The 18,575-nt window shown below is 39.0% G+C and overlaps 1 protein-coding gene across 1 annotated transcript in view; it reads left to right on the top strand.

Moving 5' to 3' along the window:
* LOC106929037 (rho guanine nucleotide exchange factor 28-like) overlaps window positions 1-18,575 on the top strand; it is a 35,572-nt gene that overhangs the window by 14,309 nt on the left and 2,688 nt on the right. The window contains exons 6-30 of the mRNA XM_088008733.1: window positions 38-118; window positions 1,126-1,168; window positions 3,295-3,384; window positions 3,990-4,113; window positions 4,909-5,053; window positions 5,283-5,338; window positions 7,035-7,092; window positions 9,003-9,147; window positions 9,486-9,616; window positions 9,695-9,835; window positions 11,067-11,317; window positions 11,393-11,518; window positions 11,597-11,714; window positions 12,886-13,140; window positions 13,231-13,307; window positions 13,402-13,580; window positions 13,772-13,869; window positions 13,968-14,165; window positions 15,319-15,450; window positions 15,544-15,677; window positions 15,764-15,811; window positions 16,371-16,475; window positions 16,588-16,761; window positions 17,186-17,437; window positions 18,198-18,540. Coding sequence (XP_087864859.1) covers window positions 38-118; window positions 1,126-1,168; window positions 3,295-3,384; window positions 3,990-4,113; window positions 4,909-5,053; window positions 5,283-5,338; window positions 7,035-7,092; window positions 9,003-9,147; window positions 9,486-9,616; window positions 9,695-9,835; window positions 11,067-11,317; window positions 11,393-11,518; window positions 11,597-11,714; window positions 12,886-13,140; window positions 13,231-13,307; window positions 13,402-13,580; window positions 13,772-13,869; window positions 13,968-14,165; window positions 15,319-15,450; window positions 15,544-15,677; window positions 15,764-15,811; window positions 16,371-16,475; window positions 16,588-16,761; window positions 17,186-17,437; window positions 18,198-18,540 — 3,504 coding nt within the window. The remainder of the gene's footprint in view (window positions 1-37; window positions 119-1,125; window positions 1,169-3,294; window positions 3,385-3,989; window positions 4,114-4,908; window positions 5,054-5,282; window positions 5,339-7,034; window positions 7,093-9,002; window positions 9,148-9,485; window positions 9,617-9,694; window positions 9,836-11,066; window positions 11,318-11,392; window positions 11,519-11,596; window positions 11,715-12,885; window positions 13,141-13,230; window positions 13,308-13,401; window positions 13,581-13,771; window positions 13,870-13,967; window positions 14,166-15,318; window positions 15,451-15,543; window positions 15,678-15,763; window positions 15,812-16,370; window positions 16,476-16,587; window positions 16,762-17,185; window positions 17,438-18,197; window positions 18,541-18,575) is intronic.

The following is an 18,575-nucleotide window of genomic DNA, read 5'->3' as shown; positions in this document are numbered from 1 at the left end:
AGTTTTCAGCTTTAAGTTCTTGCTTTATTCCATGTAGATGGCACTTTGAGCAGCGGCGGTCGTTCGCTACTTCAGGCTTTATCTCTCTCTAAATCCTTATCACGTCTCAACCAAGTTAGTAAGTATGAGTGCAGGTTGCAACTTAGACATCAACTTGGTTTGTTGGTAAAGGCTTTTTACTATTTCTTGACTCATTTCATGTGGAGAGCTGCTCAATTACAAGGTATATTTGAGATATTTATATTTTTAAGCCTTTCTATAAAGAAATCAGAAAGGCAGATAAAAAAAGCCTGCTTTGGTTGTATCATAAACTTTGCAGTAGTTTCCCATTGTTGCCCTAATTGTGCAGTTCTGTCTATGTGGTGGGATTTAATTCTTGGTGGTGAGCACGAGACCACTGTCTCACTGAAAGAACATATTTTCAGATGTCCAGTAATCAAAAGCAGACCTTTTCCCAATCTTCATCATTTTTCCTCCATGGATAACAAAATAATAGTTTTCCAAAAACTAATTTATAACAAAAAAGAACCTATAATGGCTGACGAGCAGAAGAATGGAGATTTGGAATAACACTCAGCTCCCGTTGATCATCTGATGGATGGAGGAATTGTTTCTGGTCTGAGGCTTCTGTTATGTTTCCCTTTGGTCACGTTTTGTTTTCCTCTTGGCTCTTTATTTTTCCATCTTCACTGTCATCTGGTTTTTCGCGGAAAAGGTTGTGTTTGTTCTTGCTCTGTTGGGGTTTGCTGGATCCAGGCTTCTTTATGCGATCCCTGTTTTTGCCTCTAGCTAAATAATAATGGGACCTGGTGGGGGTTTCCAATTCTGTCAGCTGATCTTTCTGTGATTCTGTGGCATCTAGTAAAGTGCTATGAAAAAAATATTTGCCCGCTTACAGATTTCTTCTGTTTTTTATATTGGTCACACTTAAAAGATAGCTCTACTTACATTTTTAAAGAATCGGTTTTCAAACAGTGATTTTGTTCATTAGGGGGGAAAAGCATAATTTCTTTTTAACAAAGAAAAACAGAATAAATCTGATGGGGGAAAAACACGTTTTTTCACTGCATTGTATCTTCAAATGCATTGACTTATATTTGTAACTTCTTTGTTTCCTCGCTACAGAGCAGAGAGCCTTCAGCCTGACCGAAACGACGAGAGAAAAGAGGTAAACCAGCACATCGCTTCCTGACCATCAGGCCTGCTGAACTGCGTGTGCTCTCACTCAGACCTACGTCCCTCTTTTTAGTCATCAGCAGTGAACAGCCGATAGAGATTGGCTTAGATGGAGCCCGCATGTGTACACATGTGTGGGAGGTTGTGTGTTTGCATCTCTCTGGTTTTGAACTACCCAGGGTCTTAGTGTGCAGGATATGACATGCTTCCTGTAGCCAGGCTGGGTCTGAGAGTATTCTCTGATTGCAACCTCAAAATAACCCAGAGTAAACAGCAAAACCCTGGTCCTTCTTGGATGTCAAACTTCAGAAACACCAGGAAACATCAGGACCACATCAGTGGTACTGAATTTATTGTGTGTGCATACTGTAGTGTTTATGCTGGGTGGTGATTTAAACAGCTGTTCTGAAGAAACATTTGCTTTAAATTCTTTCCATTCACGTAACACATTTCATTCATATGTCATTGTTCATCTTCATCTTACTGACTTCATCATTGGCTAAAAAACATTTACTGCTTTTACATAGGAAACATCAGGGCACTATATTTGTAGGGATATAAGGATACATAAAACTGTACTGTACTGAGGACAACATTTTAATGTTACTTTAAAATAAACTTCAAAGATCAGGCAAAGCCGCCGCGACTGGCTAGGGCTTGAGATAACAGTCACTTCAATAAGAAATATTGTGATGTGAAATATTGTGATGTTTTAATGTTATGAAGAAAACTCGTATTAAACAATTAGAAAATTACAATGGACACAGAGACACTTAAATGGATATACTAATTAACTTTTAATGTCTTTCAGAAACGATTGATCTTTAATATGAACAAGAGATACAATAGTGGTGAAAAGAAAACACACCCTCTTCATTTTATAGCTGTACGTATCAGGGCGTAGTAAAAATGATTTGGTTACACATTTATAAAAAGCTGAACCTTAAGTGTACAAATACAAAAAAAAACACATTCTGCAGTGATTGTTAGTTAAACGAAGACAAAGACAAAATAGAAGAGCTTAATTTGAAGAAGAAAAAACAAACACATTTTCATTACTTATTAACTGATAATCATCAGTGTGACCATAATTGTCTGAAAATAACATGAATCACAAGACTGCCAGAAATATATGCCAAAGTAGAGATGTTCAGCCAAAGCCAACAGAATCATGTTTGTCAAAAACCAAACACAGGATATCATCAAAAACACCTCATACCAAGCATGGTTACAGAGGGATACTGGACTGGACTTTTAGTCACGACACCGTTTTATTTCATGGAGTATTCACAGTATTCCAGAATTAGTGGTAAGATCTGTCCAGTAGGTGAAGCCTGGCCAAGAACATAAATGTTGCAACTTACATGAAACTGACTGATAGTGGGGGAGAAGTGTTGGCATGAACTGGAAAATCCCTGATTTTAGACATGTCGGAGCCTTTCCAGAACTTTAATGACTGGTTCAAAGAAGGCACAGTTGCATTTATCCAGATTGGAGTTTATGAAAGTAGGAATAAGAGTTTCAGCTACAAGATCAGATGGAGAAAGACAACGTTTTGAGATGTGTTTAACGTGGAAGAAGGCAGATTTGGTGCTGTACCGCTCAAAGCACAAAGAGGTTCTGTAAAGAATAATGTGCCAAACTTCCTATACAACAAGATAAAAGCATGTAGTCATATAGAAAACAATTACTGCTACTGAATGTGTTTCTACATGCTGCCTAATCATGGGATGTACCTTATTTTTTAAAAATACAGATATTCCAATAAAAGTTTATTCAGTTAATAATGAAACTCTGGAATCAGTTGTGCGTCTTTGCACACTCGATTAGTCTTAACAACCAGCAAAGATCAGACTGTTTCTGTGTGGCCTGATCTGAAAAAACCCTTGAACTGCTGTGCACATTCACTTTTTATAATGACCGTATGTCCTCTTAGTGCTTTTCTGGTTGTAATTTGGTTCCACTAAAGCTCCCATTTATACCCTTTAGTAACAAATGTCGGTGACGCAGTTTCCTTAAACCTTAATCCCAGATACCACCAACAAGATTAATTTTCCATTTTCAGTTTCCTACCTGAGAAGATATGAAGCCTTTCTGAGGTGTTTTATATCCACACAGGATTCTGGGTTTCCGTAAGCGGGCCCAGTCAGCAGAGGAGGAGAGCACGACATCACTCCAACATCTCACGCTCACAGAGTTCCTCAAAGAGTATGTCTCCTTAAAAAAATGGGCTCACAGACATGCACGTGTGGTGTATCTCATTCTGTCCCTGCTGTAGCACCAATCTCCAGCCCATCTTTTAAACACACAGATTTTTTTTTTTTTTTTTTTTTCATTTTTTGCATTTGTATTTGTACTTGGCTATGCAGGAATGCGCAGTAGTTTGGTCTAATAAATAAGGGAAGGTAGCTTTTCATTGCATGTTTCCTTCATATCTCGCTGTCATTGTTTCTTTTAACCTAGGAGGCCTGTGGTAACCAATATTAGTTGTTGTAAATTAGCTGATAAATTAATAACTGGAGTTTGCCAAGGTGGATCTATAAATAGCAACCACTAGAGTCCATAGTGACTTCCAAGCATGCCAAGCATGTTATTAAGAGTAATAATCTGTAGACCAGGGGTCCTGGAAGACTGTCTGGACATTCTTTCATTTCAGCATGACACCATTTTTCCTGATTAGTCAACCTTTTCCAGTCTGTTGAAGTACTAAAATAATTGCTCGTTTCATAGCAAAAGAGATGCATGTTAGATTTTAGTGCTGAGGTAATTCTGAAACCATGTGAGAGTGAGTTCCCTTTGAATATATCATACAGGATTGAGGATGAAGAGTGGGATAAATACATAATCCCATCTAAGGTTGAGTCGGAGAAGTACAAAGTGAGCCGGACCTTCAGCTTCCTAAAGAGCAGGATGTCCAGTACCCGAAGCAAAACCAAGGTGAGTCGGCGCTGAGGGACTTTGCTCCAAAGGGAAAATAAAATTCCTACTGGGTGAGATTTTGCTGGCATGTGTTTAAAATGTGACTGAAAAATCCCTGCAGCTGACCTTTCTAATTAAAAAGTCAGAGCTGAAAGGCCTCTGGGAGAAGTGCACTAAAACTTTTAACAGCCCTCAGAAAAGCCCGGTCAGAATTCCTGCACTGGGGGGCCCATTGTCTGAAAGTTGTGCCTTTATTTGGAAAGGGAGAAGTTTCCTCTCTTCAGGACTTTGCAGAGGACATAGTGAAAAATATTCCCTTACATAACATGTAGCACCCCCCTCCCTCTTCCAGCCCTTGCTTCTTTTTCTCCAAAAAAGCCTGAAGAACTAAAAACACGTTCTGCTGTAATCCCGTGAACACATGTTTGTATGAGCTTGAAGGCATGTTTTCCTCACACAATACACTGGGACAGCAATAAAAACAAACACACGCTCTCGGACTTCCTTGCAAAGTCTGGGAAGAAAATAAATAAGGCCCCATCACACACATACAGAGAGAAATCCCTCTAATGCCCCCCCGAGGATAAAGCACTCTAACATCAGCTGTTCCCGTAGACCTTAGCAAAGTAAACAGAAAAGCCCACTCATGTGCCTCTTTATCTCAGCTAGCCTCACTGCAGCAGGTGTCTTGCACCAAACTGAGGGCTGCTACGTGCTACATCTTTGGTGGTTTACATAAAAATGTGGCTTTAAGTACAGTACACGTCAGCCAAAGGAGTAAAATCCAAGTATTTATGACCTCTTTTGTTTCAGGTAAAAGGGAAAGAGACGAAGGAGGGAAAAGAGAAGCTGGGAGCGTCTAATGGGCACCAGTTCGTCCCCGTGTCTCCGCCTGCTCCTTCTCTCTGTGTGGCCTGTGATAAGCCTGTTTCTGGGAAAGAGTCGTTGCAGTGCGCCAGTGAGTATTTCATGTCAGAACTGGTGTTGGATAATGTCCTGCAGTGGTTGAAGTGTTTGAAGATTGTTTAAATTACTCTGCACGCGCTGCCATGATGTTTTCCATGGTGATTCTAAGTATGTTTCATGACTGAAGAATCACTGGAAACAGAATCCATATATGTGATACTTCAGTTTGCTGTCAGTCAATTTATGAGATTAAATTGGATTTCCTCTGCCTTAATCTGTAGACTGCTCTCTGAATGTCCATAAAACCTGTCGGGAATCTGTGGCAGCCTGTGGAAAGGTAATCACTCATTATTCATTTTAATGTCAAGTTTAACAAATAACGATTTTATTTTTATTATAATGTATCAGAATTGATTACCCAGTACTAATAAGAAATATCTTTTTTACATCATATCCTAAAATATGATAAACTCGCAAAATTCTTTGAGTATAAAGACCTCGGCCAGCAGCCTGTACTTTGTTAGTGTTATGTGTTTTGATGCATTGAAGGAGATGAGATAATAATTCCTTATGATTATTTTCACCTTAAAATGATTACTTCTATGAAACAACCTGCATAATAGTTTCCCTTATGTGTTGGAGTCCTTAGAATGAAAAAACAAACAAACAAGAGGATCCATAGAGCAAAACAGAAATCGAGGCTGACCAGAAAAAAAACCGTATAATGCCTTGTTATAATCAAATTAATAACAAAAACTAAAAAGTAAAGACTCACATAAGCTTGGAAGTTATAAGTAGACTGCATTTTGGAAAATTTCTACATAAATCTAAACTATCTGAGTTTAGATTTACTGAGTCAAAAGCAGTAATTACAGCAAAAGAAGCTTATCTGAACTCAAAATAGTTACTTTTTACATGACGAGGCAGGAAAATCAACTTTTTTAGGGTACCAGAGCTTTTTGGTGTTTAGATCTTTATTTTTTTTTTCATTCTTTATGAGTTCACCATCAGATAAACAGTGAACAACTGGTCACTGTTCTTTATAAACAATAATTCTGGCTTTCTACATTTTACTATAATGATGGGAACAGGCTGGAAGTGTGTAGCTGAACAAAAGTGGAAAGCTGAGACCAAGTGGAGAAAAGAAAACATCCCTGGTGTAACATCGTGATGCTATCTTGGTTTAGGCCTGTTTTGCTGGGCCAGTGATTGAAGAGTGAGAAATAACAGCCAGTTTAAAAGAAAATGTTCAACACTTTCATCTTTGAATTGAATCTTCAGAAAATGTGTTGTCACAACAGTGATTGTAAGCACACATGTTGTTCCACCACACCGTAATTACAGAAGGATTAAGTTCTTGTTTAGGAATAAAATGTTTCACCTCAGTCCAGTGGAAATGTTATCAACAGACTCCATGTTTGCCTTTTCCCTAAACTTTGCTGCTCATTGCACATATCAAAAGTAAACATTTATGTAGTTTTACTACTCAGATTGTGTTTTAACATTCGATTATTCATAAAATTAGTATGAATCACACATTTTTCTTCCTCTGAATAGGTACAGTATTTCCCTTTGAGATACTCCTGTACTGTAAAGCAGGATTGTGTGCCTTTTGCATGAACTTGGAAAATAAAACATGTATGTTGTATCAGGTTTTAAAAAGATAGACCAACTGATTTTTTAAAAAATTAATACAATATGTTTTTCAGTAACTTTTCGACACAAAAGCAATAGTTGTTAGATTATGTGTTTTTTCACTTGCACTTTTTTTGCAGGCCAACATACACACAATAGGTTTCTCACAACAGAGTTGGGAACTTGTCACATTAAACACTATTGAGCCTCAGCAAACACAAATGACCTTTTAACCCCATGAACTGCACAAACATAGAGGTAACACACTTAAAAAAAATAGAAGTGTTGTGTTTTTCTTACAGTCACCTTGTTCTTATGTAAATATTGACTGCATGTGCATTTTATGAACAAAATACTTCACGGCTGCTCGTGTTAATATAATTATCTTTGTTCCCCAGAAGCAGCAGGAGAGGAATCTAGTGCTAATAAAAAGCAAGACTATGTCTCTCCCACAGAGTGAGTATCCCCGCCCCCACCCAAGTAACTCAGGATCAAAAGTCCTTCTTTAGTTTGTATTTATTTAGTTTTCACCTGTCCTCCCTCATCTCACAGTTCAGTAAACCTCTGCCCTCCTTCCCCCAGTCTGCCCAGTTAAACTTAAATCCACCTCAGCTGGGGGTGAAGCCTGGCTTGTCTTTATGTGTGTTTTTGCGTTCACCTTTTTCTTGCACTATTGGGAAATTAAGGTTGCTCATGATCTGAAGTAATTCATACAAAGTTATCGGTTAAGAAAATAAAATCTAAGACATTTTTAATGTCATCTACTGCAGTTCTCCAAAAATTTAATGAAGGCTTTTGAAAGGATATATAGTATTTCACAAGTTTTTGAAACTAAGCTGGTATGGTAACCCTGAGTAGTGCAGCAAAGATTTAAAATAAACATATTTAACATCATCTGTCATATTTAACATCATCTTGCAAGCCACAGTTGTTACTATGATAATAATGCAATCAATAACAGTTTTTTTTTTGTTGCTATTTTCAATGTGGTGCATAAATTCAAATTAAAACATTAAAGCACAATGACTAACTTTAGTTTACATTTTCAAGTACTTACTGTGCAACATATTTTGTTTATGTCCACCTTTTAGATAATTTTTCAGAAGTATAACAACCTAAAACAAGAGAAAAGTTAAAAGTTGGAAAATACTGTACATAATTTTACAATAAAGAAGAGAAATGATCATCAGAGTGATTTGAACAGCTTTGTTTTAACATGAGAATGAAAATGGAAAAAGAGCTAACTTCCTGTTGTCAGCTCTGGAGGACAATAGTAAAAACCAGATGCTTCTACTGGAACGATCCCACAAAATATTAGACTATTTATGGGTCACTATCAGAAATCTTTGAGTAATCAGAGGAACTATCAACACGACTGTGATTCAATCATCCTAAAGCAGCACAAGAGGGCTTGTGTGATTTAACTCTACACTGTGTCTGCTTCTGCTCAGATAATTTTTTTATAAGGTCAGTCTCTTTTACTGGTGGAGTTGCAGAAGGAGGGAATTCCAGAGGGCAAAGTGTCTGGAAGCTCTGGCCCTCATGATAACCACACAGTGACGAGAAACATGATCTGTAGATCAAGTGATAACACAGTTTTGCTTGGAGTAACAGATGAGAGAAGGCTATTAAAGTTAACCAGAAAGAAATATGTTGAGGAGATTATCTTGATAATGCGGGCCTGAAAGAACCCGAGTTCAGTCGAGAATAACAGTTAGTTCTTTAACCTGAGGGGACGGAAGAACTGGTGTGTTGTCAATTTTAGCTAGAAGGCTCCCATGTTTCATTACTCTGCATTTTGTGCCAACAAGGACTTCTGTTACTTTTAAATTTCACTGGTAGAAATTGCAAAGGGAGTTGGGAGGTTTAAAAAATATACTGTATTTACAGAAGGTGTGAACAAGGGTAAAAAGGTAAAGCACAAAGAAGATGGACCCAGCGACAAGATGTGACTAAAAAGGAGCTGGACTTAAATTTTGATTCAATTGAGTTAAACAAAAGAGACATTTTTGTGTTGATGCCAACGATGGTGGCTAATCTGATGAAAAGGACATTACGTGAATAGATCAGCAACAATGAGAATGAGCAGCCAATTTTGTCTTTCTTGTAAGCACCTAAATGTAGGTGGGGACTTACTTTCAGCCAGCTGGCTGGCAGTTCTTAGCAAATTCTTGTGGCAGAGGCAATGGAGCAGACAAAACTCTAGTCATTACTTGGCATGTCATTTAAAATACTTTAAACCACAGAAACGGTGTTACTAAAACATCAACAGTTTAAAAACACTTTTAATCTGAAATCCAGATACAAATAACTTGCCAACTCCAACTCCTCGCTCAGTCTGGTTCATGTTCCTGTTTATCTTTCAGGTTTTGTTAAGGAGAGTTCTCCAGCTTCTCTTTTTTCTTCCTCTGCCTGCTCTTCCCCGTCATCTTCAGCTCCAACAATGACCAAAGAGAAAAGGGAAACAGTCGCTTCTTTCTCCAAAAGCCAATCAATCTCTATAGACAGCAGGTAGGGCAGCAGCAAATTATATGCCAATGTACTCATTTACTTATGCAATTATTTTAATATTCATTATTACTATTGCCAGTGTTGTTATTATTGTTATGAAGGACTTTTAGACACTTGTGGCTGTGGGATGATTTTAGACTGCACTATGAATAGTAAGTGGTGCAAACAAGCTTTTTAGGAAATGTCTGAATCTATAAACACTGAATGATAGCTGTAAATATTGATCAGTCAACATCACGCTCATGTGGCTGAAGCTATCGTTGAAGTTACTGTTGTTTTCAACAAGGACGTCGAGCCAGCCCTGATTTCTTTATTTATTTTGCATTGTTTCCCTGAAGAGGCTGGAGTGAAGCAGCAGGGGTGGACAGTGAAAGCAGCATGACAGCTTGCACTAACAGCTCTCCGCCTGAAGAAGGAATACCTGTCACAACAACTCCCCATTTCACCGACCTACCTATCAGCACAAAGGGTGAGTGGCAGAGAGCAGCAGGAATTTGGGCAAACATCAATTAAAAAGTGACTCTTTGTCTTGATGCTGTATATGCAGATACTGTTGATGCTCCTCTGCTGAGTGACCTGTCAGCTGACCTGCTGGGGCTCGAGGCGGAGTCGTGGAGTCTCGCCGTCTGTCCAGACTTTTGTAGACAACTTGACAGACGCACAATCAAACGACAAGATGTTATTTATGGTGAGTTCTTTCTGTCTTTGGTTGTTCCTTGCAGGACGTTGCTGTGCAGCTGTACTGCACAAACAAGGAGGCTTTCAAAGTTTACAAAAAGACACATTTAAAATGACTCCTGGTTTCTTTGCAACGTTCTGTTTTGTCGACAGCATTCTTGGCTAAGAACTTCTGTGTTTCACTGTTTTTGTTTCCTGGTTGGAGCCATTTTTAGACTTGTTGCTGTGTTGTATCTTCTCTTTGATTTCTTTTCTCTCATATCAGTACTTCTGCTTGGAGCTGTGTCTCTTTCCTGGACAGAGTAATTGGCAAAACTGTTACTGCTAGGAACTCTATATGTTCTGTTTTTTCTGTGACCTAGAAAACACTTTGAGCTCCATCTGCCACTTTCAGAGCCATTGATGGAGCTATTACTGTCCTCAGCTTGGCGTCTTCCTTTTTCTTCCTCATACGTTCTCATATGTCTTATTATGTCTCCTGGATATAGTCAATAATTGCTGCGATGTTAGTGACTGCGCTTCTTCACACTTTTTACCAACTGTCATTACTCTAAATAATAATAATCTATTTGCTTTTATGTAACTGAATGACTATGACTGAATTGTATTATGAATTATAATTGACTAATTTGGACCGAATTGGATTTTAAATATGAATGTGACCTGTTTTTGACCTATAATGTGGCTTACGATGACATTTATTGTGTATTGGTGCCTTATAAATATCTTAAATACTAAATTGAAAGGGACAAAATACAATTCCATTATGTTGGCTATGCGCCTTTAGTCTGTGATTTGATTGTAATTGCCATTTTGTGTCAGGATATTATAATATGTGTATTATTTGTCACATATCTATTGAAATCTAGAAATGTGGTCATTCAAAAGACCAAAGCATTCCCACAGAAATGCTACAAATACAAAAGCACATGATAAAGTTTCCCAGTTTCACACAGCTATTTTTTAATAGTTGTGACCAAACTATTATGTAAATATGTTCCATTGAAAAGAGCCTAAAACCAGCCCCCCAGTTACTGAACACCATCTTATCCTAGGTATCCAAAGAAAGGCTCTTCTGTTGAACCTGTCCTGACAATTTTATTAATTCTCTTTCATAATGTTACGTTAACTTATGTATTAACAGTTGGCCAAAACTGTGGGAAAACTTCCCTCATAAATGAGTCATCTGTGTGTGTAAAACATTAGACGTTTGACTCTCAGTGTTCTCTCTCTCTGTGTAGAGCTGATGCAGACGGAGCTGCACCATATTCAAACTCTCACGGTCATGTCGGAGGTGTTCAGGAGAGGCATGCTGGAGGAGCTGCAGCTCGACTCAGACTGCGTGGCCCGGATCTTCCCTTGCTTGGATCCTCTCCTGCTTTTCCACAGAAACTTGTTCAGAGCGCTGCAGGAGCGCCGGCAGGCTGCAACACAAACCGACAATTCCCGAAATTACCTCATCCATCGAATTGGAGACGTACTGCTTCAGCAGGTTGGTGGTAGGCAGGCTGGCAGTCAGTGATAATCAGAGATCGATGTTAGTAGTCATCATCATCATCTCCTTCAGTTCTCCGATGAGAATGCTGAGACGATGAAGCAGGTGTATGGAGAGTTTTGCAGTCACCACATGGAGGCAGTCAATGTCTTCAAAGAGCTCCAGCAGCAGAACAAAAAGTTTCAAAGCTTTGTCAGAGTAAGTTTCCCTCCCACCTTCAAGATGCCTTTGTTTAGCTGAAGATGTTTTACACTCACATTCCTTCTCTCCGGACAGCAACAGAGTAATAACTCTCTGGTCAGACGAAGAGAAGTGCCAGAATTTATCCTGTTGGTTACGCAGCGCATCACAAAGTACCCAGTCCTGCTAGAGAAGATACTGCAGTACACTCAGGGTAACGTATCTTAAAAGATTTAAAATTCATGCATGTTAAATCTTGTTTTTTTAATAGAGTACCTTGTAAAATGATTCACACTTTTGTCATATTAAAATATTAATTTTTTTTAGGATTTTGTATGATTGCCAAACACAAACTAGTGCATACAAGAAAACCTTTTTTTTTCTGAAGAATATGACTTCCATGTGTATTTAGCCTCCTTGACTACTTTTGTAAAACTACCTATCGCTACAATTACACAAGTATTTTATGGTATGTCTGATGTTCCAACTTTGCAGAATACATTATGCCAACACTGAATGAAGGGTGTTTGTCCACATCAGTTTATAGTCTTGCCATTCTGTCATAAAGTCCAGATTTGCGAAGTCCGTAACTAATTAGTTATGTCCAGTCAGCAAATTCTCCCTCCCTTCCTGATCTTTAGATCTCTGCAGCTCCTCCAGATTTACTAATGCCCTCTGTGCTGCCACTTTTAGGTGTGGAACCATATCTTGGTGGGCTTACGATACCCTATTCTTTCCATATTTAAAAGACAGTAAGATATTTAAACCTTGGGATATTTCTAGCCAAGCTTGATCCTGCTCTACAACATTACATTTGGCGTGTTTGCGGTGTTCCTCTGTTTGTCTGATGCTGTTTCTTCACTAATGCTCTCTAACAAACCTCTGAGGCCTCCACAGAACAGCTGGATTTATGCAGAAACTAAATTTAATTATATTAGGTTAAATCTAGGATCTTCAGAAGATAGACAGGGTAATTCAGCTGTACATCACACTTTTCAGACTCATTAGTAAATTAAAAAAAAAGTAAAAATACTTACTATTTTTTTTTTGCATTTATGTCCTACTTTGTTCACTTCTGTCACAATTTTTTTTTTTAAAGTTTCAGGTTGTGTTGTAGAAAAACTTAAATGGCTCAAGAAGTATAAATACATTTGTGAGGCACTATGTTAACTGGCAGCAACAAAGCAAATATACATTCAGTGTACTACATATTTATGATCACTTCAAGAAACTGCTGCTTTATAAACTTTTCTATGCAAGATAAGATCGCAGAAGGCATGCATAAATGCGTAATTCGATCAGGACTTATTTCACCGCGTCACAGCGAAGCTGCATTGCATTACAAAGTTATTTATTAATTTTGCCGCCACGGCTTCCACCCCCAGAAAGAAGCCAGGAACACTCCAACTTGTCAGATGCCCTGGCTCAGATCCGTGACATCATCACAGCCGTGGACCTGACGGTCGGTAAGCATGAGCGATCTCAGGAGCTGCAGGAAGTCCTCGCCAGGCTGGAAGCCAAGAGCTTCGCCAAGCTCAAGAACGGCAAGGTGTTTCGCAAACAGGACCTGCACAGCAAGCACAGAGCTCTGCACCACAAAGGGCTGCTCTACTGGAAGACTGCCACGGGGCGTCTAAAAGGTGTGAAGATCATCATCATCTCTGCTGCCAAATTAGATTTGTTTAATACTTTCTGAATAGCTGGTGTAAATATATCTATTTGGTTCCCAGACACTTTAGCTCTTTTGCTCACGGATGTCCTGGTTTTTCTGCAAGAGAAAGACCAGCGCTTCATATTTGCATCTGTGGTAAGGGCATCAACCCAAACAATGCTTTGAAATTGGATACACCTACACTCAAGTTTTCCATCTTGTAACCTTGCCTTTCTGGGCTCTCCCTCAGGACCAGAAGCCTCCAGTTATTCCTCTGCAGAAGCTCATTGTTAGAGAGGTAGCCAATGAGGAGCGAGGAATGTTCCTTATCTCTGCATCCTCCGTGGGGCCAGAGATGTATGAAGTTCACACCACCACAAAAGAAGAGAGGAATGCCTGGATGAGACACATCCGACAGGCTGTGGAGAGGTGTGTATGTGTGTGCACGTCAGCAGGGTGTTTGTCTGAGTTAAAGTCTGTGTGTGTGTGTGTGTGTGTGTGTGTGTGTGTGTGTGTGTGTGTGTGTGTGTGTGTGTGTGTGTGTGTGCGTGTGTGTGTATGTGTGAAGTTAATGGGTGACAAAGCTTGGGTTACTCACAACCTGCTAATCTACACGGCAGTTGTCCAGAGGAAGAAGAGGAGGAGGAGCGAACTGCAGAGACAGAGGAAGCCAGACAAGCTTCAGAAGTCCGAGTTCAAAAAATTAGCAAGTTCCAGGGTAATAAAAAAAAGTTAAAGATACACCTATGTATTTTAAATCTTTCTTTTAAAAAAAAACATTATAAACAGCAAGTCCTATTCTTTGTGTTTGTGCAGAAACGTTGCTTGGTCAGGACCAGCAGATCTGCCACAACTTGGAGGAGAAGTTGCAGCTGTACGCTGAGCTCACAGACTTAACTCTCCGGTCACCAGAATCTGTCCCACATCGCCATCTGCTGGTGGGACCTGCACAGTACCTCGACATTGAGGCGCCGTGTCAAGCATCGTCGCTGCTCACAGCTGCACTGAGAGAAGGTTAGGGTCAGGATTTGTTGTATGGATTTACAACAAGAGACTTCACGGCGGGATAAAATATGTTGCAGTGAAGAAAAAAAACAAAATAAAAATTTATCAAGATTTAAGCATTTATTGCAAAGAGACCGTCTTTAACATGGCTGCACAACATATTTTTAAAGTTACAGATTTCTGAATATGTCAACATTTCCATGATGCAGTTTTTTTTAAGGTTTCTTTTCTTATAAATAATGGCTGTAAGATCATAATTTATGCTTGTGCAGTGATGGAAACAAGAGATTACCCTCAGGTTTCTATTTTTCTCTATTTTAACTTTTGTGTGCGGTCGCTTGCTTTGCACACAAAAACATGTTCTTTTTAAAAACTAGCTGTTCAGTTTGTGGTTGAACTGCTTGCTGTGGGTTGCAGCAGACAAAATGACATACAGTAGACCAATAAGTATCAGAAGTTGAGTTTAAGCTGAGTCACAAATTCAAACAGTATGATTTGAACTGAAAACACTTTGATCCCAGTTTGAAACCGGGCATCAAATTGAGAAATTCCTCCCAGAAAGTTTTTTTTTAACCATCATTCCAAATACTATGGTTTCCACCATAAAACCATGTGGTTTTATGGTGGGTTTTTTTTTAAAACAATTTTGAAAAATTGTTTTCAAAAAGTCACAATTTTCATCATGTCGGTTCAGTCCTCCAAAATGACCCTTTCTGACTTTGTTGTCATCATTTCTGTGTATTAGTGACATGTCATTTAAATGTCACATCCTGGCAAATTAATATTTTAAATCACCATTTTGTGTTTTTTGCTGTTTTTCTCACAACTTGACTTACAGATTATGAAAGAAAAACACTAAAGAACAGGCGACAGCTGTTTAAAATATTTCTTGATTTTTTAAAATCAATTATTTACTAATTAACTTATTTATTAAAAAAAAAAAACATTTTCCCATGAATCTGAGCTCAAACACACCTATGGTAGATTCTACACTTTGTAGATCAGGAGAGACACACAAAAAAAATAAAAAAACAATCTCTTGCTTTAATTGTTAGCAAGAGCACAAGCTCTGTTTATGTGGGTGATTAAAATACCTATGAGAAGCGCGTATTTTTCTGCATCGCAGAACAATCATCAATATTTACTAAAATTTGTTTTCCAGCTGAGAACCTGATCAACATTCTCCAGACCCGTGACGGCGTCCCGGTCCACAGTCAGAACTCTCCCCTCCAAGCCCCGGAGTGCTGCAGCTACAACAGCCACGGCAGCAGCATTCAGGAGTCTCCCTCTGAACGTGAGTCACAGGATAACCCAACAGTTCAGCATTTCATATATTTTAAAAATCCAGAAATCTTAATGGACAACTCTGACTTCCATATGCATGCAGCGGATTATCTGAGCACGCTCAGTATCAGCTCCAACTCTCTGGGGTCTGACAGCGAGTTAGCGGGCCTGGAGAGCGCGTCGTGGAGCTCAGCTGTCGAGATAAGGAAAGGAGACGCAAAAGGGACACTTTTAAAGGTTTGATCTCTTCACTTTTTCCCATCCGTAGTTTTCACAGATTAACAAATAGAAGTTACTATTGTGTAATAATCCACTGTGTTTAGGTGGCAGAGAGCGTCCAGAGCCTGACTCAGCTTCTCTACAGTCTGCAGGTAGGAAGAACAATGCAAGTCTTTCTCTGCATTTAAAACAAATTGAAAATCATTATGATCAACTGATCAAACTGATGTTTTGATTTGTATTTTTTGTGAGTATTTTTTTCTGTTTTTGAAGTATGTCTGTAAAATATATATATAAAAAAAAAGCTGAATAGCTCATTTTCTTTACATGTGAATAGAGGGCAGATATGTTTATGCTTCTTTCTGCTTTTTCTCATTCACAATTACTTTCAGTTGTTACATGAACTATTTACGTTTATTATTGAGTGAATGAAATAAATAAAAATGACATGAAATGAACCTTAAGGAAATTATGGTAAAATACAGGACAAGGGAATGAATGCATTATTAAAGTTTACTGTATGCTAGCCGAATTCCTTAAAATATAACTCTTAGAAATATATTATTTTTATGTTCATTATAGTAGTTAGGTCAGGAAACGGTGGCAATATATATTTTTCCTTATATTTTTTTACTAGTTTGTATTCTGATGAGGAAAAACTCTGATGACATTCAGAACATGGTGGTTATGATCTGAATTTCATGTTTTCAGGCCGCTGTGACCCTCCAGGACAGCTTCTATGAAGTCCAGAAACTCCTTCTTCAAGAGGGAGAAAGACCTCAGCTCCGCAGCATCACCTCCCTCCAAACCAACTTGGTTTGTTCATAAAAATATTAATCTGTCATTTATCTGCCAGCCAGTCAATGAGCTTGTGGCATGTGAGGTTCAACATCGCATTAAGGTGCTGATTTGCTTTTTCTCCCTCCAGGAACAGGAGAAGCAGAGGAGCACTGACAAGATGAAAGAGGAAAAGAAGAGTTTGGAGAGGAAGAAAGAAGATGTGGATGAGGTGCAGAAGCTCCAAGCTAAGCTGAAACAAGAGCAGCAGCGCTGGGAAAAAGAATGTGTGGCCAGAGAGAAACAGCAGGAAAGACTCATTTCTGTCTTATTTCTTCATTCACAGCAGTTTAAATAGAACCAAAATACTCTCATCGTTCCTGTAGTAACTTTTTTTTTGTTCTCAGCTTCAGTCTGTAATGTGAACGTATCCTTACCCCTTTGAATTTTTGAACATTATAACCACTACATGTATTCTTGGGGGAAGTGAAAGTAAAATACAAAACAAAATATTGCAAACGTAAGTCTTAATATTGTGCAGAGCATAAGTTTTCAGTTCCATAAAAATAAAAAGAAGACGTTTTGAAAACCTTGTATCACTCTCCATCCAAAAGACACAGAGCAATTTGTGTTGGTCTCACTGTACATACATGCATTTTTATGGTTGCAACATGATAAAATCTACTGAAGTTAAAAAGATATAAAGTACTAAAGCATAGATAAACATATATCTGCCTGTTTGCTTACAGACTGAGCAGGAGAGCGTGTTGGAGCAGCGAGAGCAGCAGTGTCTGTCTGAGTCGGAGCGGCTCCGCTGCGAGCGGGAGGAGCTCGACGCCCAGCTGCAGGAGTATCAGCAAAACCTGGACAGGCTGAGGGAGGGCCAGAGGAGCGTGGAGAGGGAGAAGGAGAGGATCGAAGCCCAGCAGAGGCTGCTGCACAGCTGGAGACACAGCCGCCAGAGCAGCCTGCCCGTCACAATACCACTAGATGGATACAAGGCAAGCAGATCAGAGAGAGGAGGAGGAAATGCATCACCGCAGAAAATGTTTAAGCAAAAAAATTGGCTGCGCTGTAAACATGTCGTTTTCTTGAGTGAAAATTAGATCTTTGGCAACAGATCTTATTTTGGTAACACTTTATTTGAAGGAGTGTGCATAAGACTGACATGTCACTGTCATAAACATGACATAACACCTGTCATGAACATAAAGAAGTCTTTATGAAGGTTTATGACAGTGGTCATGAAGTGTCATTCAGTAAATAACGACACTTTTAATGCAAAGTTGCTCTAAAAGTTGCATTGAAAGTCCATTACAAATGCCAACTTTGCATTAAATTATCATAATTTACAAAATCATACAAAGTTGGCTTTTTAATGGACTTTTAATAAATCATTTTATTACATGTATTAAAAGAAGTCACAATCACTTAGGATAATTAGAACCAAATTAATTATCCAAGTCTAGATTATAACTTTTGAAAATAACTTTGTGAAATGTTAAAGTGATCAAATCATTTCTCCTGAATCAAATAGTTTGTATAACAAGAAAAAAAAACTTTCTATTTCATGATTACCATATAATATTTTTTGCATCTCAAAAAAGCTAAAGTAAAATTTTAAGCGGGGACAGCTGCTGTCGTCTGCTGTAGAAATGAGCAGAGAAATGAACGTTTATGGAATAAAAAAAAATGTATAAAAGTAAAACAGGGTGGTTTGCTTGACCTCCACTCTTTTGTTTGTGTGTGTTACCTCTCCAGGTTGCCACACACAGCCGCACAGGCAGCCTTGATGGGAACTACTCACTGTTCAAGACCGAGTCGGGTTTGTTCAGCTCCCTGCAACAGAACCACCTCCACCAGCCCCCCATCTACAACCACCAGCACACATTCTCCACGCAGAAGAAGAATAATCCGGACGGGCCGCCGCTCAGCTCAGCCGACTGCAGCGCCAGCCTCTACAACAGCCTCAACACGCTGCTGAGCCAAACCCACGGCAAGCAGCCTCTGTACGGCAACAACCACAGCTGCTCCCGACCGGCCGCCGATTGCCTCCATCCCTTCAGCAGCAGAGTGCCGTCACAGCAGCAGAGATGCAGCAACAGTAGGACATATTTCTGCTTTTAAAACATGAGCTTG

The sequence above is a fragment of the Poecilia mexicana genome, unplaced genomic scaffold, assembly GCF_051168715.1.
Source record: "Poecilia mexicana isolate PSO_F unplaced genomic scaffold, ASM5116871v1 scaffold_9, whole genome shotgun sequence".
NCBI lineage: Eukaryota > Metazoa > Chordata > Actinopteri > Cyprinodontiformes > Poeciliidae > Poecilia > Poecilia mexicana.
This window is presented reverse-complemented; position numbering and strand designations above follow the sequence as displayed.